The sequence below is a fragment of the Neomonachus schauinslandi genome, unplaced genomic scaffold (genome assembly GCF_002201575.2).
Source record: "Neomonachus schauinslandi unplaced genomic scaffold, ASM220157v2 HiC_scaffold_579, whole genome shotgun sequence".
In the NCBI taxonomy this organism is placed as follows: domain Eukaryota; kingdom Metazoa; phylum Chordata; class Mammalia; order Carnivora; family Phocidae; genus Neomonachus; species Neomonachus schauinslandi.
Window position 1 is genome coordinate 1 of NW_025409269.1, and position 19,782 is coordinate 19,782.

The 19,782-nt window shown below is 55.3% G+C and overlaps 1 protein-coding gene across 1 annotated transcript in view; it reads right to left on the bottom strand.

The window, feature by feature from the left end:
- Positions 1–816: 816 nt before the first annotated feature.
- LOC123323736 (protein CLEC16A-like) overlaps positions 817–19,782 on the bottom strand; it is a 45,392-nt gene continuing 26,426 nt past the window's right edge. The window contains exons 3-4 of the mRNA XM_044912208.1: positions 7,243–7,401; positions 817–893 (exon numbers count right to left, since the gene is read on the bottom strand). Of these exons, the coding sequence (XP_044768143.1) occupies positions 817–893; positions 7,243–7,401 (236 nt within the window). The remainder of the gene's footprint in view (positions 894–7,242; positions 7,402–19,782) is intronic.

The window sequence follows — 19,782 nt, forward strand, 5'->3', positions numbered from 1 at the left end:
GTGTGTGTGTGTGGGGGGCAGCAGAGCATAGCAGGGTAGAGGGCAGAGCTCAGAGAAGCAGCTTTTAAATGCAAAAGAAGGCAAAAGGCTCCCGACTGGCAGACTGGCGAGTGGGAGGCCGGCGTGGGAAACCCTAAAGGGAAGGTGGGGAAGGTGGTGGGGGAGGTGGGGGGCAGGCAGCAGTGAGGGGCCCTGCACAGGGAGCTGGCGTCTGTGGCCACCTGGAGCACTGCATGTAAGTACGGGGCGGGGTGTGTGTGTGTGTGTGTGTGTGTGTGTGTGTGTGATGGAGTTGCCCCGCCCGTGCCTGTGGGGGAAACGGCTTTGGCCCCTGGCTGAGGCGGGACTGAATCCACTACTGAGCTTTGAGCAAGGTCGGGGGAGGGTGGGGGGGGGGAGGGGGAAGAAAAGAAAAAGAGAACCCAGCTGATTTCTCGGTTGCTTTTTGCAAAATCTGCTGCTCAACCCTCCTGGCCTAACGCAGGGCCCCCCCCCGCATGGACTGGGCTGGAGAACACCCCCGCCCCCACTGGGTGGTCCGCGGAGAAGGACGGCGCTTCTAGGCTGCCCGAGCTCGAGGGCAGGGGATGCGGGCCCCAGCCCAGGTGAGGCCGCAGGGGAATGGAAGAACAGGCTTTGGGGAAGCTGGGGAGATGGCCGCTTGGAGGGGGTGGCACAGGCCTGGTCCCCCGAGGCCCCGCGAGGTCCCCCGAGGCGTGGGAAGGCGGCGGCGGGGCGTGTGGGCCGCGCAGGCTAGCGGACGAGACCTGCCTGAGTCGCCTGCGGGAGGTGCCGTGTCAGCTGCCGTTGGAAGCACTAAACCCAGTGGCCGCCGTGACTGTCGGCCTCCGACAGGCTGAACACTCGCCGGCGTCCTTTCCTGCCATTCCTGACTAGAGGCAAACACAGCGACAGGTCAGAGAAAGCCTTCAACCGCGCGACAGAGAAAGGGGGCCCGGAGAGGGGCGTGGAGCGGTGACGGACGCCCGGCCCGGACGAGAGCTCCAGGGGAGCGGGGCGCCGTCATCACGGCGAGGGGCCCAACCGTGTGCCCACTCATGGGGCTCACTCGAGGGACAAGACAGCGATGGCTCAGTCCTGTTAGAAAGGAAAGACTGGGGGTGGTTGGCCATGCGTGGTGTCTGTTGGCGAGAAACGTCCAGGGACAGAGGGACAGAGCAGCCGGGCAGATCCACACGTGAACCAGCAGCGAGCACGAGGGCCCTGCTTCCCTGGGACCGTCCGAGGAGGGAAGGCTGTGGGGCCGGGGGACAGGAGCCCAGCGGGCTAGAGAAACAAGCAGATTTCCGCCCCCCGACCGATGAGGCCCCGAGCTTCCTGATGTCACCCCACTAAAGCCAACAGCACAGCTCGGGGAGCTCTGGGCAAGCCCTGGACCCCTCCCCAGCCACACTCCAGAAGACACTCGGCGGCTCTGCACCTTTGGAGACCAAGGCCGAGCCACAGCAGGAAGGCCTGAGACCAGGTGCCGAGCAGCCAAGGGGGTTTCTAATCGGCTGAAACAAAAATGTTAGGAGCATCTCCCTGGGAAGGAAGGAACCATACTATCGGACATAACCTTGAAGTTCGAGCCAAGCTGAAAATTAATGCCACAGAACACAACGTGAATATAACCTAATGCGGCGCGGGGCTATGTGCTTAAAAGTCGTTACGATGGTGCATCGTGTGTGGTATGTGTATTTCACCAAGATAAAAAAAAAAATTAATGCCATGGAGAAAACTGGGGAGAAAAGAACATGCCTTGCTCGGGGTTTCTGTCCTTCAAGTCCCGCCTGACCGGTAACCGAGTTCAGTGACACGCGGGTCAGTCTTGGGCTGTCTGGCTCCCAGTGGGCCCGAAAGGGACCGAGTGCTGGGGAGAAGGTCATGTGTTCAGACAGCCCAGGGGGCAGGTGAGGATGGGGAGAGCAGGACTCTGCCCCTGCCAGGCCTCAACACGGGGCTTCCAAGGGCCAAACCCTTCCTTCTTCCTCTAAAACCTTGGGGTAAGGTCAAAGCGCTCATTCCACGGGCCCTAAAAACGGACGACGGAAAGAGCAGGCTGGACTTCACGCTGACTTCATTTTTTAACGAATGATTGTCTTTTCTCCTCGAAGCAGCTCACGTGAACGTGTGTGTGACACAACAGAGCCGGTCACAGAGCTCGATCCTGAGGAGTTCTCTTATCTGAGCCCCACGCAGGGCATGTGGCTGCAAGCGTGTGCACTGGGTGTGTGTGAGCGTGCATCTGCCCGTGTGTACGTGCGTGTGACGGGATGTAACCCAGAAAGCTTTTCTAAAGTATTCCTACCGGCCCTACATTTGGTTCCAAATTGGGTCTATTTTCTCTTTCTCGCCATAGGTTCTCTGCAATTTCAGCTTCTCAAAACCATCAAGTGTTTAAGGAAAAAAACGCCTGCTAATTCCAACTCTATAATTTTCTCAGTGAAGAGCAAGCTGAGGCCTATCAGGCCGGCTGCACTGGACAAGTGGGCAACAAGATGCCAGGTCCCAGGAGGCTGCCCAGGGCACCGGTCTCCCCAGGAAGGCTTGAGGGTCTCACTGTACTTTCTATAAAGGACAAGGGGAACAGGTCAACTCACGCATCAGCTGTTACAACTGGACAATAATTCCCTCAGCACAGCCTTAACAGGTGAATAAGTAACCATGAAAATAAAATACCCTTGTTCCCAACTCCTTCTAGCTGGTTTCTCTGGTTACCAGGGAATTCAGTTGTGACCTGGTAACCAGGTGTCTCTTGGCCCTGATTTGAGGTCCAGCACTTGCAAAAAAGCCACTCGCAAGCATCCACACTCTGTCCCTGGCATGAGGAGGAGACTCAGAAGCAGGTGCTCCCAGCACAGAGGGCAAACCAGTGACCCTCTGGGCGGGTCCCTTCCCGCTGTGGTGAGGGGCCCTCTGCCAGCGCTGGGCCACGGGCTTAGGCCCCCATGGGCACATGCGCTGTTCCTCAAAAACAGGCCGCCCCTTGGGGTCTGTATCTCGAAGGGCAGCATTTATGGGTAGACCCCAGGGAAAGAGGGAAAAGAAACCAACTTGTCTCCTGCCAGAGGCTGGGCTCAGCCTGGAGGGGGTGGGGGGGCTGTGTGAGACCTAAGGCCACCCTCCTCACAGACCGCTGTCCTCATTAACCCCTCAGCCTTCAGCTGCTGCCTCTGGGAGTCTGCCGGCCCCTCCTACTGCTGTTCCGTGCTGCCCAAGCCCCCTGCACCTTTCCTTTGTCACAGTTCTCAACTGGACACTTATGTGCGGTCATCTGGTAGACCCTGGCCTCCCCTGCTAGCCTGTGCATTCCTTTGTCACCTTCTATCCCCAGTGCCGGCACACAGCAGGGACTCAACAAAAACCTGTTTGGTTAGAAAATGTTAATGCAGTGGAGATAGGGCCCCAAGGCCAGCAGAGATGAGATGCAGAGAGAGGCCAGACGTGAGGGCCACCCTTGGAGGGACCCTAGTGAGATCAGGTCTGACATCCACAAAACCTGAGTCACTCCGACTCAAGGTCCCGTGGGCAGCTGAGAAAAAATCTGTATTTGGGATAAAAAGGGCTTCCTGCAAACCCAGGCAGAGAACTTGAGGTCCCCTGGGCTGGACAGAGGGTGGGGGCGGGAAATAACTAAGTATCAAAAGAGTTTTACGCCCTCATTTGGGGATGACCCCATTTGGGCTGGCAGAGGAGATGGGGCCCTCTGGGGTCCACTGTGTTGCTGACTTCGGGGGACCAGCAGACTTCTCCCACAGGGGCCACACGGCTCAGCCTTGGTTGACTGGGGCGGCACAGTTGCCAGGGTCTCTGTGCAAGGGCTGTGGCTTTTCGTGTGGTTTCTAGAGCAAGCACACACACTGGAAGGAGAAATGCACGCACTCCATGGGCTGCCCCCCAACGGAGATCTGAACCTGAGGTCCAGGGCTCTGCAGCGCCCCACGGAGGCACCGGAAACAGACTTAGGAACTGCAGGGATATTCTGCGGGGTGATTTCGGAAGGCAGACCATGGGTTCTAGAATTACTAAGGCTGGGGCCCGTGTGTGGGCTCCTCGGCTTCCTGGCTGCACTGTCGTGGCCAAGCCGTGGGATCCTTCTGAGCCCCTGTGTTTTCAACTGTACAGCGTGAGGTGGAGGGTGGCAAGTCTCAGTGAGGGGGTGTCTGTCCAGTGTTTGTGAGCACAGTGCCCAGCACACGGGGGGATTAGGAGGTACACCTGCTGGGCCTCGATGGAGCGGGTACACAGCACACAGACCATGTGCTTGGAGAAGGGTGTGCAGTGGGTGCCTGGGCCCCATCTATGGCTAGGATAGTGTAAGGCTCACCCTTGGCTCTCAGAGATATCCTTGGATAATTCCGGGGTTCAAAGCCGCAGAGTCACGGAAAGCTGGGCCTGTCTCGTCCCCGGACAGATGGCATCTCTCGTCTGCTTCCCCGAACAAACACCTGCCCGTGCAAAGTGTGGCTTCGAGAGCAGAGAAGCCAGCGGAGCTAATTCTGGCTGCAAGGGGCCTGGCAGCGGCTCTCCCCACGGGGAACTTCCTGGACTCAGAGACCCTGGAAGTACAGGGTTAGGAATGCCTCGGATTCAGCACTGTGTCCTCCAAAACCACTTGGGAGGACAAGTGGCCCCTTGACTGGGCCGCAGCTGTCTTCTGCTGTCCCGGCTGGGTGGGCTGCAGGGAGAGGCCCCAGCCCGTCCTGCTGCCCAGCTGGCCCTGCAGGATGCTGCCGCCGGCTGGCTATGCCCAGATCCTGCAGGCGGAGCTTCTGCCCATTAGAAGTCTGAACACCGGGCCACCGCTCCGGGCCGACATCAACCCAGGAAAGTGGCCAAAGAGCATCCGTCCTGACAACACCTCCCTTGCAGCTTCCTGTCCAGCACAGCCTGGGGAGACAGCAGGCGCGTGGCGGCACCATCTGGGGAGGCCTGCCCTTATGAGGAACACAGAAACCTCCTGTGCTGTGCTGTGGATGGAACCCAGGAGGCTGCAGCCTGGCCTGGAAGGTGGCCATTGAGAGGCCGAGTGAATGGTGGCCCTCCCAAGACCTGCCACCCCAGCCTGTGACTCCGGTCGCCAGGCCCCTGTGACAGGGAACAGCGCGTGGGTTCCGAAGCTCTCTCTTTCCAGGGATCAGGAGCTGGGTCCTCAGTTGAGAGTGAAGGGCAGGCTGCCTGACAGGCTGGCCCTTCGTCAGGGGGTGAGTTACTTCAGTGTCTGCAGAGACTCGGACAGGCAGGCTGGGCCACAAGCTTTTACTGTCAGGCAGCATAAAAAATGGGGCCTCGCACACTCGCCTCCACAGGCCTGCCGGGGATGCACGGAACGGGGGCAGACACCCAGGAGAGCCTGACCATCACTTATCAACTGGCGCTGCCTGGCTACCTGACAGGCTGACAGCCCCTGCATTTCTCAGATGAGAACACAGGTCACTGGCACCGTGCGGGGGATGGTGGCGGTAGGGACGGAGGGGCTGAGGGAGGCCAAGAGAAAAGAAATGCGCCTTCTGGGGACCCTGAGCCTCTGGGGGAAGGTGCAGAGCCGAAGCCCCAGGGGCCGCGCTCACGTGAACATCTGCAAACACAGACCTGACTTTGACGATTGTGGGTCTTGGGGGGTTTCAGTTTTAGGCAAAGAAGTACACGGCTCGTTTGTTTGCTTAGCTGTTGTCTGTGCCTTCTTAAACATGAAAGAAAGGCGTACACAGCTCCATCGGGAAGAGACCTTCACCCCAAATGCAATCGTAAGTCTAAGTGTGTTTGGGTGCACACGACACAGACACAGAAGTGTGCACATGCAGGCTGCACGTGGGCGCACACACAAGCCCGTGAACACACAACCCTGCCCTTCGGTCCCCAGAGCCAGCGTGAGATCAGGCTGCAGAGGAAGGTGGAGGGCTCTTCCTGGCTTCTGGAGAAAGCGCCGTCTGAATGTCCCGCTGTGGGCCTGGGACCGGCAGCAACACCTGCAGCCAACCTCAGATGGGGCTCAGAAACAGCTCAGACAAGGCGGCCACCTCCCCCCAAGCTGGGGCGGGGAGGGGGCGGGGGGAGGAGCAGGTGCTGAGTGGAAGAAGGTCTAAGTGAGGTGGCATGAGGGTGACCCTGCCGCCTGGGCCTCAGGGATGTCAATAGTAGCTGGAGGTAATGGATGCTGGTGGGAGGAGGGGGCTGCAGGCAGCAGGCAAGACCAGGCGGGGTTAACCCTTCGCTGGGGAATGTGGGAGCTGACAATCCTGGAGAGGTGCGTACGTCAAAGGAGATCGTGGGCTCCAGTGCTGAGAGAACAGGAGCCGGGGGCCCTTAGTCTCCTGGCACGTGGCTTTTATCATGACCCCCCCCAATCCGCCGCCTGACAAGAGTTTGGTCAGGTGCCCTGAGATAGGATAGGTGAGAGCTCTGGATGGGATCTTGAAGGAACAGCAAAGGACACCGAGGGTCCCCAAATGAGGGGGCCTCCCAAATCAGAACAGACCCATGGAGTCTTGCTGCTGGGGCGTGAAGCTTCATGCACCCCCCAAGCCCCTCTCCAGCATCCCTGCTTGGGCCCTGCTCCATCTGGCTGCATTGTGCAGCCAAGGAGTTCAGGAAAAAAGCCTGGTGCCTTGCCCCTGGGATCTCACCGGGCACAGTGAGGTGCCCACGTGTGAGGGGCTCATGGGCTGAGAACACAGGGGGTTGCCACTCATCTCACTGTAGCCCCCCTGCTCACGGGGTCTGCCTGTGCAACGCCTGCCCTTGTCTGAGGCCCAGGAAGGCGAGACAGGACTCTAGCTCATCCCGAAAGACTCCCAAAGGGTGTACCCCTGGTCACAGACGTCTGGACTGCACACATTTACAGAGAAAACTGGTATGTTATGAAGGAAAGAACAAATTAGCATGGACACAAGGCTTTTGCCAGGTTCACACACTCTGGTCTGGGAGACCCCTCCTCGTAGAGGTGATAATGGGGCAGATGCAGGCTCAGCAGCCGTCCATCCCCTCCAGCCCTGCAGTCAGGGAAGGTCTTTCTCAGCGGGGGGCCAGCCTGCAAAAGGAGTGACTCCTCCCCTGCGGGGAGTTAGACCAGCCATCACATCAGAAGGAACGCAGAACCCCAGGCGGCGGCGGCAAGGACGAGCTAGGGGTCAGCGGTCTCAGCACGGAGGGATCACAGAGCTCCCCAAAGTCACTGCCCCGCCACCCCCCCCCCCCCCCCCCCCCCCCCCCCCCCGCACCACATCACGCGGCCAATACCTGACGGGCTCTGGGTGGCAGAAGGGGTGGATGATGAGCTGGTACCTCCAGAGTCGCAGTGGCTGGTGCTCGCACTGCCGCTGGGGCTCCCGCCGCCGGCAGATGGCGAGGACAGGGATGGCAAGCTGTGCTGGTTTATGCACTGGGCCACGGCAAAGCCTGCAAGGTAAGTGGTGAGGTGACCAAGCGGGAAGAAACAAGCTGGCCTAGCAGGAGGGGGTGCCACACCCCCCGATTTCATGGGAGATGCCACAGGGCAAGCCGCACCTCAAAGGGGGGCCTGGGGGACCTTAACCTAAAGGCTACACCCCCCAACCCAACCTTGAAGAGTCCCCAGCCGACCTCTCTGGCCATGGGCCTAACCTGGACACACTTCAAAGCCGTTTCAAGGAAGGGTGCAGCCGGCCATAGAGCCGAGGGCCGTGAGCCATTCATCAGAGTGCCTGACGCTGGCTCAGCGATGTGGGCTGGCTGTGGTCTTGAAGGGGACACGCAGTCTGGGGGCTTCAGAGGCATCCTGGTGGGACTCGGGACAGCCTCACAGCAAAATCTTGGGGCCTTCGCTAACGTGCCCGAGTTGTCAAAGGCAGGGCACTGGGCGGGAGGGGAGGAGCCCCTGAGACTCTCCCTGCCACAGGTTTTGCTCAGCTCTGGTGAAGAGCTCCCAATTGCAGAGTTCCACATGGCCCTTGGAGCAATTCTGGCTTCAGAGATGGGGACCGCACATTTGCGAGGCCCGTGGCCTTCCCGCACCAGGGAGTAAGGGAGCTGGGACACTCGGACTTGGGCAAGCTCTGCTCCCCATAAAGAAACACCAGAACGCGTGCCTAGCACCACCCCCCTGCTAGCTGGGAGTGTCATCACTAGGTTCTTGTCACTGCACTGTACTGGGGGTACAGTGGGACAGAGGGCTTCGCACACAGGGAGCCCCTTTCCTGCAGACCATGGCTTTCTGTCCTTTCCACGGCCTGCTTTCCTAAAGGGTCATAGCTTCTGATTTGATTTCATTCACTAAATGCAGGAAAGCTCCCATGGAGCAAAAGTCTTGTTGATGATCCCAGGGGGCTATGTGGACCGTGGTGGCTTCTGCATCAGCCCCCACAAGCTGGGCAGGACCATGGTCAAGGTGCTCTGTGAAGCATGATGCTTCTGCCCTATAATTCCGAAGTGGCACCAAACTGGAGTGGGGACTGGGCGGGGGGGGGGGGGACATGTCCTCCTTCTAGCTGAGAGTGGGGATCCCAACCCTCCCAGCCAATCATATCAAACCTCTCCACTCCCTGAGCACACTCACCCAGCCAGCCCCAAACCTCATTCATGCCACCTGCACTGGCTGAACTTCACACAGTCCAGCTCCCATGGACACTTCTTCCAGAAGGTTCCCTAGGCTCTGACCTTGCTTTTTGCAGAATTCAGGAAGCGACAGGGTGGTGGCAGTGGTCAGCAAACTATGGCCCAGTGTTTTGTAAATGAAGTTTGACTGGAACACAGCCATGGCCCTTTGCTTGCATACAGAGTCAGCGGCTGTTGAGAGCACTGAGCAGTTGCTTCACGGCCCGCGAAGTCTGAAATATTTTACTCTCTGGCCCTCGACCGAAGCAGCACACTGAGCCTAGGTTCTGGCACCAGGAAAGCTTGGGTTCTATCCCTGGTCTGCTCACTTACCAGCCCGTGGGGCAAGTCCCTGCACTGTCCTGAGCCCCTTTCCCTTCACCGACCGGTGGGCAAACATGGGCCTGGCTGGGGGTGGGGACCTGCTGCTTCATTCCCCCCCACCCCACAACGTTAGGACTAGTGGGGCCCCGTACCTGGCCACTGCGGAGGGGCTATTTTGTATTAATGTTTGTGTGAAGTTATTTTTGTCTAAGGATTAGCTCCTTAAAAGCCAGGTCTTTATTGTTGTATTCTCTTTTATTTATTTTTTATTATTATTAATTTTTTTTAGTAGCGTTGACGCACAATGTGACATTAGTTTAAGGCCTCCCACTTAGTGATTTGTCAAGTTTATATATTGTGCTGTGTTCCCAAGTGTAGCTCCCATCTGTCCCATTACAACACTATTACAATATTACTGACTATATTCTTTATGCTTTGCTTTCTATTCCTGTGACTTCCTCATTCCGTAACTGGAGGCCTGTACCTCCCTCATCTCCCTCCCCTCGGGCAAGCGGGGTCTTTATTTATACCCCGAGCCAAGCCCTCCTGGTTTTGCAATGTGAGGCCTTGTGGGAGTGTGGTGGGTAAATTCACCAGCTTCTCTTTTGTGGAGGGCAGGACTCCCCTCCCCCAGCTACCGCAAACGGACATTTGCTTGCAGGGAGAATAGCAGGACTGACGTGCTGGAGTTCCCAAGAAGAGGCATTATGTGATCTACTGTGTGTATCTGTGGCGGAAGGGGGAGGCTCAGATTAGCTACGGCAAACACCAAGGCAAATCTGAACGCCAGTCGGGAAGATTCCCAGGGGGCGATCAGCTGCAGAACCATAGCCCCGGCTTTGTGGCTGCTTACTTCTTAATCACTTCAAGTGGTAAACCCCCAAGTTTACAAGTTGTTAACTTGACTTGAAAATGAATCACGCCTTAACAAATCAAAATGTCAAGATGGCTTTTCCCCAAGCTGCTTATTTATCAGAGCAATGAACACGGGCCGCCGAGTGTGGTAAGAGGGTTGGGACTAAGACTTTTATGTCTCCGACAATGCCCCAGCCAGGACAGACGGATGGCGTAGCCGTCACCCCCTTCTCGTATGACACAAGTCCTCTCCGTCAGGCTCTTTAGAGCCCCGGTTTATTGCTCTAAGACCTCTGGGGCCGGGCGTGTGCGGTAGATGAGAGGCTGAGAGGCTAGAGTGCCTTCATTTTGGGAATGGATGAGGGTCAAGCCTCATACCTTTCGTTTGTGCTGAGAAATAGAGAAAAAAATCACCAACTTACGATACCACCTGTTCGCAGGGCCTAGCTGAGCAGAGACAAAGCAGCACATCTTCCCCTTGCTGGCTGCCGCTAGAACCTCCCCCTCTTCTTTGCCCCCCCCTTTTGTACTCCTCTCCCCTCCCCCACGGCACTGGGGACCCAGAAAGGCTCAGCTCAGTGATGTTTTTTCTTTTTTTTGCCAGGTGTCCAGACTCTTCCTGTCATTTCAAGGGGCTCCTTCCCAAAATGAGGTGGCAACCACTGTGAGAGCCGGTCTGACAAGTCAGAAGGCCAGGAGGGCTCTGGAAAGAACTTAGAAATGCCTGTGGACAGAGCACCGGCTCTTGCTTCATCCCGGCCAGGCAGTTCCTGATGAACTAGCTTTGGTGGAGGTGCCAAGGGGCTTTCTGGGCACGAGTCAAACACACATGGACTGCCAAGTATTTGCAAACACAGACGAGCCGGAGATCGTGGGACAAGGGCACAAAGAGGCCTCCCTGAGATCTTCTCCAGCAGATAAAATTCTTGGCTCTCCCCAAGTATGTGTCAAAAACAGCCCGTGAAATGTGTATCAAAGGCCATACGATTTTCACACCATCTGAGTCCACGTCTAGAACTTTATGCTGTGGAAGGCACTGTGGACAGATCCCCAGAGCAAACGATACCAATGTTCAAAAGCACTGGTATGTGTATGTACCAGGGAGCTGGAAGGCCAACATGCTCAGTGGTCGGCGGAAGGCCAAATGAATTCGAGTAAGTCTAGGTGGTGAAATCCTCTGCTGGGGTTAAAAATGCTGGTGAGAGAGAAGATTAAGTGCGGAGGAAAATGCTCGAGGCAGTAAGCGAAAAAAGATTAGAAAAAGCATGTCCCACATGTTCCTACTGTCGTAAAAAAAGAAAGAAAGAAAGAAAGAAAAGAAAAAAAACATCAGGCTCTGCCTCCCTCCTTGCGTGGAGCAGAGCAGAGTGCAGGGATCCAAGCTAAAGTCATGGGAGAACCAGGTGGTTTTATTACGTGAGTTTTCGTTTTAGTTTTTGTGCTTGTCTGAATTTTTTCAAGATTCCTACGATGATTATTATTTTGTACCGGGGGCATGAGCTGGGGCACGAGCTGGACAGGCTCAAGCTCTCGGGTCCCTAACACACCCCTAGGATCCGTTCTGGCCTCCAGAGCCCTCTCCCCTGGGCCCACTAAGAGCCTCCCCAAAGCTGGGGCCCAGCGGGTGCTCCTGAAGCAGGCAGGCCCACACCGACGGCGAGCCCCATCCCCTGCTTTCCAGGAGCGTGGGTTTCACAGGGGCAGCCCAGGGTCTTCCTGCTGCCCTCTGGCCCCGTTCTGCCAGTTATTCTGGGAAGATGAACTCATGAGTAACTCTGGCATGTGTCAAGCACAGAAATACCACAAAAAGGTCAGCCTTCTATTTTAGGCCCCCTGATAGAGGGAGCACTGTGCTGGGAGTCAGAACCCCAAGTTTGGGTCCAAGCTCTGCCCAAATGGCTTTGTGACCTTGGACAAGCCTCTTCTCCTCTACAGGCCTCTACATCTTGATGTGGAAAAACAAGACTGTTAGTGAGAATCTCTTGGCTTCCATGGCCAATAGTTTTCTTTTTACCTACAAATCTGAATTTGATTTGAATCCTCTGACCTTTTTGGGAGGGAGCCAGAGGAGAAATGTACCTTGAGTACACTTTGTACACAGCCCTTCTCTCGGACAGAATGCCCACTAAAGCTTTCCCCACGAGAACCAGGTTGCTGTGTGAGTCAGGGTCCAGAGCTGGTCGGCAGGAGCCCAGGGGCTCACAGATGTGTTTTGCTTTGCTCACACCACGTTTGTGGGCCATTTGTTTTCGGAACCCCATTTACACACTGGGAGATTTTATAACCAAATCTGGACTTCTGGCTTCTTAAAACATAGAAGGATCTGGCATCACTGGGCCCCACTCCCACACGGCAGCAACTAGAGAGGGAGGCAGCTGATTCTCTCCCCTCCCCACCCTGACTTGCCTTGCGCTCCCAGGTGGTCCAGTTGTTAATCTCTACTTATGTTTAGATTCTTGGTCAAATCCCCAGACTCAGGGAAGTTCCCAACCCCAGAGACCTTTTGTGTCATCTCCCTCCTCAAACCCTACTCCCTAGAATCACCAGTGGGGCATTTCGAGATGGGGCTGCCTGCATCCAGCAGCCCAGGAAACGCTTGCTCTGCCTCAGCTGGGCTGTTCCCTGGGTTTGGAATTCTCGACTGCCTCTTTTCTGCCTCCATAAATCCCTTCCCCATTCTCGAAGGCTCATGCAGCTCAGGGCCAGCTTGGGCAAGAGTTTCTGCAATCAGGGGGTGACCTCTTCTTGCCTCTGTGCTCCAGGAGCCTGTCAGCTGTAGGGGAGTTGGCCTCCCCATGTAGGGCATAGGAAACTTCACTGCCAACGATGCTTTGGTGGTCTGTACAACAATTCTCCTCACTTTTAACAGCTAACACCTGGGATCCTCTAGGGTTGAGAGGGTTCTGGACTGTGTTTCTGAAACTGAGCTGTCTCCCAATACCCATTTTCCCCTTTGTCTAGTTACAGGCCCTGGCAGCTAGGCATGGCCATGTGGCTAACTTGTAGACAAGGACATAGAAATCAAAGTGTCATGTTGGGTTTCCAGGAAGGCTTCTTAAAAGGAAAGAGGTATGCCTTCCTTCATTGTGCTTCCTGAAACATGGATGTGATGCCTGGAACTCCAGCAGCTATCTTGGACCACATGAGTCAGGTATTAGGGATGGCAGAGCATGGAGCAGGTAGAGGCTTGGCTCCCTGATGCTTTGTAGAGCACCTGACGACCTTCATTCAGGCTTCCTCTACTAGAGAGGGAAATGAACATCTCTTTGGGGTTTTCCTTTACTGTGTAGTTGAAACTGACCTTAACCGACAGTCACAAAAATGCTTTGTTAAAGCAGGAATGTGAGCTGAGCTCTGTGGGGACAGGGACTGGCAGGTCTCCAGAGCTGGTGTAGGGAAAGCTGCCCTGCACTTTCTGGGGGAATTCTAGGAGGGGTGGAGTGCGGAGAAAGAAGGAAAGGGGTAACTGGGGAGAGGCAGCCTTCCTCACCCCCCACCCCCAAATCTTCAGGAAATTCTCCTTCAACTCTTTCCTTGTGTGGTGCAAGTGGTTTTAGGGGGAAACCAGGGAAGGGACTGAGTTTCCGTCTGGGTTCCCACCAGGCCACCCAGAGATGATGTACGAGGGCCAAGACCTGAAAACGGTGGGGACCATGAGAGACCAGAGGGTGGGAAGGCTTGCCTGTGTGTGGGAGAACTGGGGGGTTTGACCCAAAGGTTTCCTAAATCTCAGAGCGGCAGGGAGGCCTGAGCTGACCTCTGTGCTCTGCCCAGAGCTTGTGCTGTGTGGCACGCTGTAATTCCTCTGAGGACGTCGGTTCCAGGAAGTATGTGACGTGGCATAGATTTTAAATCGCAAACCCAAGTGCCACAGGTACTGAGTACTGACAGCCACCAAAACACAAACAAAATGACCAGAGTCCAACAATGAAATGCGGGTGGACCTGAAAAATCACAGCAGAACAACCTCCGGCGACGGGAAACTGACATCACTGTTTGGCTCTGTGCTTCCTGGGAGCCAAGACCTCAAGGAAAATGGTCCTGGTTGACCTCACTCTCGTGACACACTGTCCCTACACCCTCCTGGAAGATGCAGCTGCCTGCCTGGAGAGCCGCTGCCTGAGAGCAAGGCCCTTCGTGTGGCCACCGTTGCCTTTTCTGCAAGACAAGCTGGATATCCGGATTTTATGTAAAACCTCCTGATTTTTTAAATTGTTGACAATTTCATTCACATTCCACTTTCTGAACAAGAAGCAGGCCACCCCAGGCAGGTCAAACCCAGTGCGTCTCCTGTCTGCGTGGGCCACGAGCGCGTGGCCTCTGCTCTGGGCGGAGACCGGGGTGTCGCGTCCCAGCCTCGTGGCTGAGCACTGGACGTGCGGCTTCAAGTATGTGACTCTGAGCTGCTTCGGTCTCCTGTGGCTGTGCTTCAGGGAAGCCCAGTTTTTAAGAGCCCTCTTTTAGGCAAAAGCTCTAAGATGTCGAGGCGAGAGCTGCCTGTCTTAGCAAAAACCAACATTCATTTGTGCTCCTTCCACACCAAAAAATGTAAGACAAAGCCCGCCGAGGGCTGCTGATACAGGAGAAACCACCCAGGCATTTCCGACGCTCTCCAGCATGAGTGCCGCCCATGGGGCGAGGGTGCCCTGCCTGAGGGTGCCCACTGCAGCTCAGGTTTTCACGATGCAGTGTTCGTGCTTTCTCTCCACCTCTCGCGCTGCTGGGAAACAGTCAGAAAATCAATATGCCTCGTGACCTCAGGCACAGAACCAAAGACAGCAAGTGCGGCCGCGGCCTAATTTCTCCCCTCGATGGCTCCTTCCCCGGCTCTTCCCTTTCCCCTCCCAGGGCAGTCGGCCAGGTCCCGGGGTGGGAGGAGGGTCAGTAGGACTGAGTCTGGAGCCTCAGCCTGCAGGGGGGGCGGGAGGGTTGGGACCGACTGCAGCCTACGGGGTCTATGGGCCATATGGAGCTTTCTCAACCATGCTCTGGACTCAAGAGGCTGACTCTGAAGCCTGCCCGCCCTCCCCCCCCACCACCCAGCAAGATGACACCGATGCCCAAGGGTGGTGGGGGCCAGAGGCCATGGAGCTGGCGGCCACACCAGAAAAGCCGAATTACCCACCAACTCTTCAAAGAGCATGTGCATGGGGGCCTGAAGAGGCAGGCTTCAGATTCAAACTCTACAACAGTGCACCCACAATGGGCCAGGCCAGGCCTGGGTGCTCACCCAGGACTCCTCCAAGGAATTCACACAAAAATGAAAGAATCTACCAACATAGGTGCAGGGTTCAGAGCCCTGCAGGCGAGCAGGACCCCTGGGGGTCTCCCACAGTCCCTTTCCCTACTGCTAGGGTTCTGAGGTTTGGGTGAAGGTGGAAGGCTCTGGAATCTGCACAGGGACCCTTCCAGTTTCCGTTTCTTTCTTTTTTTTTTTTTAATATTTTATTTATTTATTTGACAGAGAGATAGAGAGAGGGCACAAGTAGAGTGGCAGGCAGAGGGAGAGGGAGAAGCAGGCTCTCCGCTGAGCAGGGAGCTGGACGTGGGGCTCAATCCCAGGACCCCAGGATCACGACCTGAGCCGAAGGCAGCCGCTTAACCGACTGAGCCACCCAGGCACCCCCCAGTTTCCCTTTCTGGTGAGCCACACATGAAGAACTGTTTCAGGGGGTGTGCACAAAACTCTGGGCTTTAGGGGCCATCTATGGGCTTCCCCCGCAAGTGGCCGTTGGAAGCCATTTGATTTTCTTCATGTGCACTTCCTGTCCAGTCCAGGGGGGGCAAATCAGGCACTTGTGAAAGGGGGCATTTCTAATGCCTCCCTTGGCCACACCTGGGCAACCTCCCCACAGGCAACCCCTAGATCACTGACTGGCTGCACCTCAAAATGCTTAAAGGCTTTTATTTCTGGTTGCTTTTAAAGGGGTAACATGTCCAACATACAAAAATAGCTGGGAACTTGCAGAATCTCTTAGCCTATAGCTCTTTATCCATGGACAAATCCTCTTGGATTTTAAGGACTATACTTGAAAACCTGCAGAAGAGAAAAAATGGTCTTTCAGTATCTTGCTTTCTTTTTGGGCCGTCTCTGTCCCAGCTTTGCCCCTCCAAGTGTTCCTGCTCCTAGGTGAGGCCTGCCTGAATGGGCTGCCACCCGGGGGGAGCGCCAAGGCCTCCGTGTCCCTGTGGCCACAGGGGTGCAGCCGAGCCGGGCGGCGTTCACAGCAGCACCCTGCTGTCCCGGCGCCTTCTGCCACCCTGAACACGGGTACCTCTCCAGGCCGCAGAGGCTCAGCGGCATGTGGGGGTCACGGGTGGACTAGGTCTCTGAGGATCGCTTCTGGTGGCATCACCTCGCTCTGCCGGGACTTGGGCGTCATTCCCAAGGCCCGGGCCCCTGCCTTGCCCAGCCCCTGCCCTTTCCACTGGTATTACCGTCTGTACATTAGTAAGCACAGAGCTCCACAACAGTCTCTCAGCAAAGGCATTAGAAAGCTCAGCAGTGGCCATCTCGGCTGCCTCTCTACTGAGGCAGGAAACAGGGCTGAAAGAGCAGCGAGAGGGAGGCGGGTCAGACAGGCTGTCAGGGCAGAGGGTCACTGACCCCTGACTCCTGTCGTCCTAGCACCCAAGGGGGGCAGAATCTGGGACCCCTGGCCCCAGGCTGGGGTGGGTTGGCTACAGCCTTGCTTGCAAAAGGACACCCCCCCCGAGGCTCTCACCAGCCTTTGGATCGCCTGGTCCTTTCTGGAGAGTTTCTCATCTCACCAGCCCAGCTCTGTGCCCGCCTTGTGTGTTCTCCCAAGTGGTGGTGCGCAGAGGGGCCAGGGAAACCAGTTCTGATCTTCTGCAGAAGGCATGTGCCCTAGGCACACACTGAATCTGCTCCCAAAGCAGAGCCACGCACCCGTGGTGCAGGTTGGGTTTGCTTGTGTTTGCCCGGACTCGGGCCCTGCAGAGTGGGGTGGTTAACTTCTGTAGCTGGGCCACGTCGCCGAAGACTCTCCTACCGTGTGTTTTAACAGACTGGGGTCAGGCCAGACCAACAGATGATGACATTCTATGACACATCATCTACAAAAAGAACTGGAGATACTATCTAGAACTATGTGAGTCAGATACAATCAGGGAGTGTGTGTAGAGCCGCACAAAGATCACGATGGATGCTGGCCCAGAACAAGTTTCATTAAAAGACCCAGCTGAGGTCCTCGAAGAGACAGGACTTTGTCACTTTCTGTCATGGCAGCCTTGTGATACACAGGCAATCAGGCAGTTGTAAGCATGGCTGTGTCATCTGTAAGGGAGGAGGCCTGAGAAGGGCACATGCGTGGCTCTGGGCCTGTAGTTCCCACTCTGGGCACAGGGGACAGGGGTGAAGAAAGTGCCAGGGGTCTGGCCACCCTACGTGGGCACGTGACCACCAGGGAACCATTCACGCTGCAAGCCAGCGTGCGCTTGCGTGTCAAGCGGGTGACCACGGCACCCCTCGCAGGGCAGTGAGGCCCGAGGGAGGTGGTATAGTTGAAGTGTTCAGTTAGCGCTATTTTAATTATTTAACTGGCATGTGTGGTCCCTGGAACTTGGGTCCATTGAGGCAAGAACTGGGGATTTTCATTTTTATATATCTTTACACATGGGGGCATGTGGCAGAAGAAATGGCTCAGCGCCACGCAAAGCAAGATTCTTTCTCGTGTGATTGCTTATGACTGAAGGTCTTAGGAGTTAATAGAGACAAATATCCAAGTTTAAGGGATTTACATGCAAACAGTATATGAAGGGCGCCTGGGTGGCTCAGTCAGGTAAGCATCCAACTCTTGATCTCAGCAGTCGTGAGTTCAAGCTCTGCCTTGGGTTCCACCCTGGGTGTGGAGCATACTACGAAACAAAACAAAACAGTATACGAGAAGGAGGTGCTCTTGTTATCTGTTACGTTTGGCTCAAGAATGTGTTCTATTACAGGCGCCTGGGTGGCTCAGTCGTTAAGCGTCTGCCTTCGGCTCGGGTCACGATCCCAGGGTCCTGGGATCGAGCCCCGCATCGGGCTCCCTGCTCCGCGGGGAGCCTGCTTCTCCCTCTCCCACTCCCCCTGCTTGTGTTCCCTCTCTCGCTGTGTCTCTCTCTGTCAAATAAATAAATAAAATAAAATAAAAATCTAAAAAAAAAAAGAATGTGTTCTATTAGTTTCTTGGCTAGGGGGTTGAATGTACTGGGTGGAACCAATGAAAGCGTCCTTCTTAAAGATCGGCACTGGGATAGACTCATGGAGGAAGGGAGGCGACAGCCAGCTGTACATCCAAACAGGTGGCTCTCCCTAGGTCTCCCTTCCTCTGTCCCCGCCGCTTCCTGTGTGTGTCTGTATGTACCTCCGCAAGTCTGTGCACACACACAAGTGCTCCCCTCTCCAAGGGGAGAGATTCGTCTTTTTGTTTCCAGAAGGCAAGTGCTTCAACAAAGTGCTTGGAAATGATCTCGGCACTGAAGGAGGTATGTGTCTTCTTGATGGAAACCCCCCCCCCACCCCCGCAACAAGGGGGCTTGCGAGGCCTCGGAGGGGCTTCTCAGATGGGTCCCGGTGCCCTCCGTTTTCCCTTTGTGCTTCTTGCAAATGCTAAGCTAATGTGTTCGATGCTGAAATCACCCGGCTGTTCTGCGTTTGTAGTTTTCACTTATTATGTTTTTTTAGTATTATTAATATTTCATCATAAAAGTATTGATTTCCTTTAACTAAGAGACTTTAAAGTTTGCTGCATCCTTAAGCATGATTTTATTATGTCTTGGGGCCAAATGTTTTTTCCTCCCCCCTCCCCAAAGGAATGCTTTTCCTTTTATATAATGTGTGTCAAGAAGAAAAAAGGAATTGATTCACAGAATTCTGCCTTATAGGCAACTTTTAAGGAATGTATCTAGTAGGAAGACTGGATAGACCTCTCCTAAATGTGACCACGGGATCTCACTGTTAAGCCTTTTCCTCTGTTAGGGGTAAGAGCCAAAGCACAAAATTTATATTAAAATATGAGACAGCTAAAACAAAAAAAAATTTTGAGACAGCTCTAAGAGAAACCAATATGGGACAATCAAGACAACTCCAGACACGACCTCGAAGCTTAAAAACTCCTCGCAAGCGCCCCGGGATTCATCAAAGCCTCGGTTTTCACACTGTCTTCCCTCCTCCTTTCAGAAAGCCAACAGAAAGCAAGAAGACATACTGCTGGGTTGGGGTTGCCTCGAAGAGGCTCTGCTTCCCTCCCTCTCCGAAGCACCGGGGTCAGAGGCCAGTCGCATAGACAGGCCAAGGGCGCCTGGTTTTGCAGAACCTGTCCAGGAAAGTAACTGGCAAACCAAATGAATTGCTCTGAAATGTTTAAATATTGAACATCCTTTTTCTCCTTCCTCCACATTTATTATTAACTTGGACCAACATCACTGTGTACGTTGACTTCATTTCTTCCCAAGAATCCATGACCCAATGGACAATGCTCGGGGATGGCAGGTGGGGGAGGGGTTGAGATTTAGGGTTTTTTTCTTTCATGCCCTTGCTGGAAATCCTTTACGGTCAGCTTGTTTTTAGAGCCATGAATTCCTGGAAACGTCTCAGCCTTTCAATGACCCCTGGCGCCTGAATGCAGATGATTAGCGCCCCAAATATTGACAGACTGGACTTTCTCCCCCCTTCCCAACAAGGGAGCAGTGTCGGTGTGAGGCAGCACGAAAAGATGCCGTGGCCACCGGGCCAGGGAGGTTGTGCAAATGTCATTCAGACAGGCGCTCTGTTGTTTGGGACTGTGGTTCCCTCAGCTTTGCCCAGGTAGAAACAATGCCCGTGGTGCCAATGTCAGAAAAAAACAAAACAAAACAAAAACCAACAAGAAATCTGTCTACAGCTACCAGATGTCCTCTGCTCAGTTATGAGACACGGGGAGGAGGCTGGTGGTGACCCTGCTCTGACACACGAGGCACATCAAATGTCAGCAGCCTGGGCCAGCAGCCAGCAAACTCAGAGCCGGGCCCGGCGTCACTGCTTGTGAA